This window comes from Rhincodon typus, chromosome 4, assembly GCF_021869965.1.
Source record: "Rhincodon typus isolate 14 chromosome 4, sRhiTyp1.1, whole genome shotgun sequence".
Taxonomy (NCBI): Eukaryota; Metazoa; Chordata; class Chondrichthyes; order Orectolobiformes; family Rhincodontidae; genus Rhincodon; species Rhincodon typus.
The window spans coordinates 29,994,851-29,996,151 of NC_063335.1; the positions used below are offsets into that span (position 1 = coordinate 29,994,851).

The window sequence follows — 1,301 nt, forward strand, 5'->3', positions numbered from 1 at the left end:
CAGCTCATCCCAACTGCCCCAAAACCCCACCTCAGCTCTCCCCAACCCTTCCCCTCCAAAAACCCCACCTCAGCTCACCCCAACTCTCTCCACTCCTTCTCCCCAATCCACCCAAAATTCCCAACACTCTCCAGTCATCACCCCCACCCCCACTCAACTCTCCACCCCACCCAGAAAACTCACAACTCTCCTCATTTCCCCACTCCTCCAACTCAATTCATCGCCAAAAACTCTCTTTCCACCCCCCCCAGACCCCACAATCCCTCTCACCCCAACTCCCAACCCAATTGACACACCACCACAACCCACCCCACAGTCAATTTAACTCCCCCTCACCCCCACCCCAGAAACTCTCCCCACTCAACCTTCCAGTTCATTCCCTGCTACTCCCCACAACTCAACTCACCCCCCGACCTGTCAAATTCAACTCAATTTCAAGATATCTTCTAATCAGTTCCAAGATTGTGGCAGAGTGGAACTTGAACCTGGATCACCTAGATCAGAGTTAGGGACATTACCACTGCATCAAAAGTGCCTTTAGTTCTACCAGGTATATATTTTCTGATCAGAGTGTTCAGAGATGTTACTGCACACCTTTGGGGCAGGGTGGGTCTTGAACCCAGGTCTCCTGTTACCATTGTGCTACAAGAATCATCAGTTCCTCAGAGTAGATATTTTCTAATCAACCTGATCAGAGATGTTATTGCAACACAAGAGCTGTCAACTCAATTTCAACTATGTGCCAAGATGGCTCAAACAATAAATGTATGCATCACTTGACATACCGCCATCATGATTTAGGTGATGTATTTTTAAACCTGAAAATAAAACAATCCTGTGTTTTATCTGTGAAATCGAACAACATATTGGAATGATATAGATTTTTTCATTTTAATTAAATTCAGTCTTGTGCATTATTCTATTTATCTGGGTCAACCATCATTTTGTATCAGAAAGAACACATCAATCTTTGTCACTAAAGATCTTAAAAATTCTGCATGTGTCACACTTTCAATCTGTTGGCTGACACTTCAAATCTCTTTGACGCATTGAAAAGTCTGAGTGGTTCAAAACATTGCTATCTGTTGATTAATAAGTCATCACTAAGATCACTTATTTTGATTGCCGTAATATTGCCTTGCTGCATCTCCTCCCATCTGCTGCTGAAATCCTTTGGTACCTCCTTTTTCTAACCCATTACAGGATTGTCTCCCCGATTCTATCCTCTGTAAACAAGAAGTTATCGGAAACTCAGGTTTCCATCTCTTAAATCACATCGCGCCCTGTTCACCTATGACATT

The 1,301-nt window shown here is 43.6% G+C and overlaps 1 protein-coding gene across 1 annotated transcript in view; it reads right to left on the reverse strand.

The window, feature by feature from the left end:
- LOC109936885 (dnaJ homolog subfamily C member 5-like) overlaps positions 1-791 on the reverse strand; it is a 20,353-nt gene extending 19,562 nt beyond the window's left edge. The window contains exon 1 of the mRNA XM_048595702.1: positions 786-791. Coding sequence (XP_048451659.1) covers positions 786-791 — 6 coding nt within the window. The remainder of the gene's footprint in view (positions 1-785) is intronic.
- Positions 792-1,301: the final 510 nt, after the last annotated feature.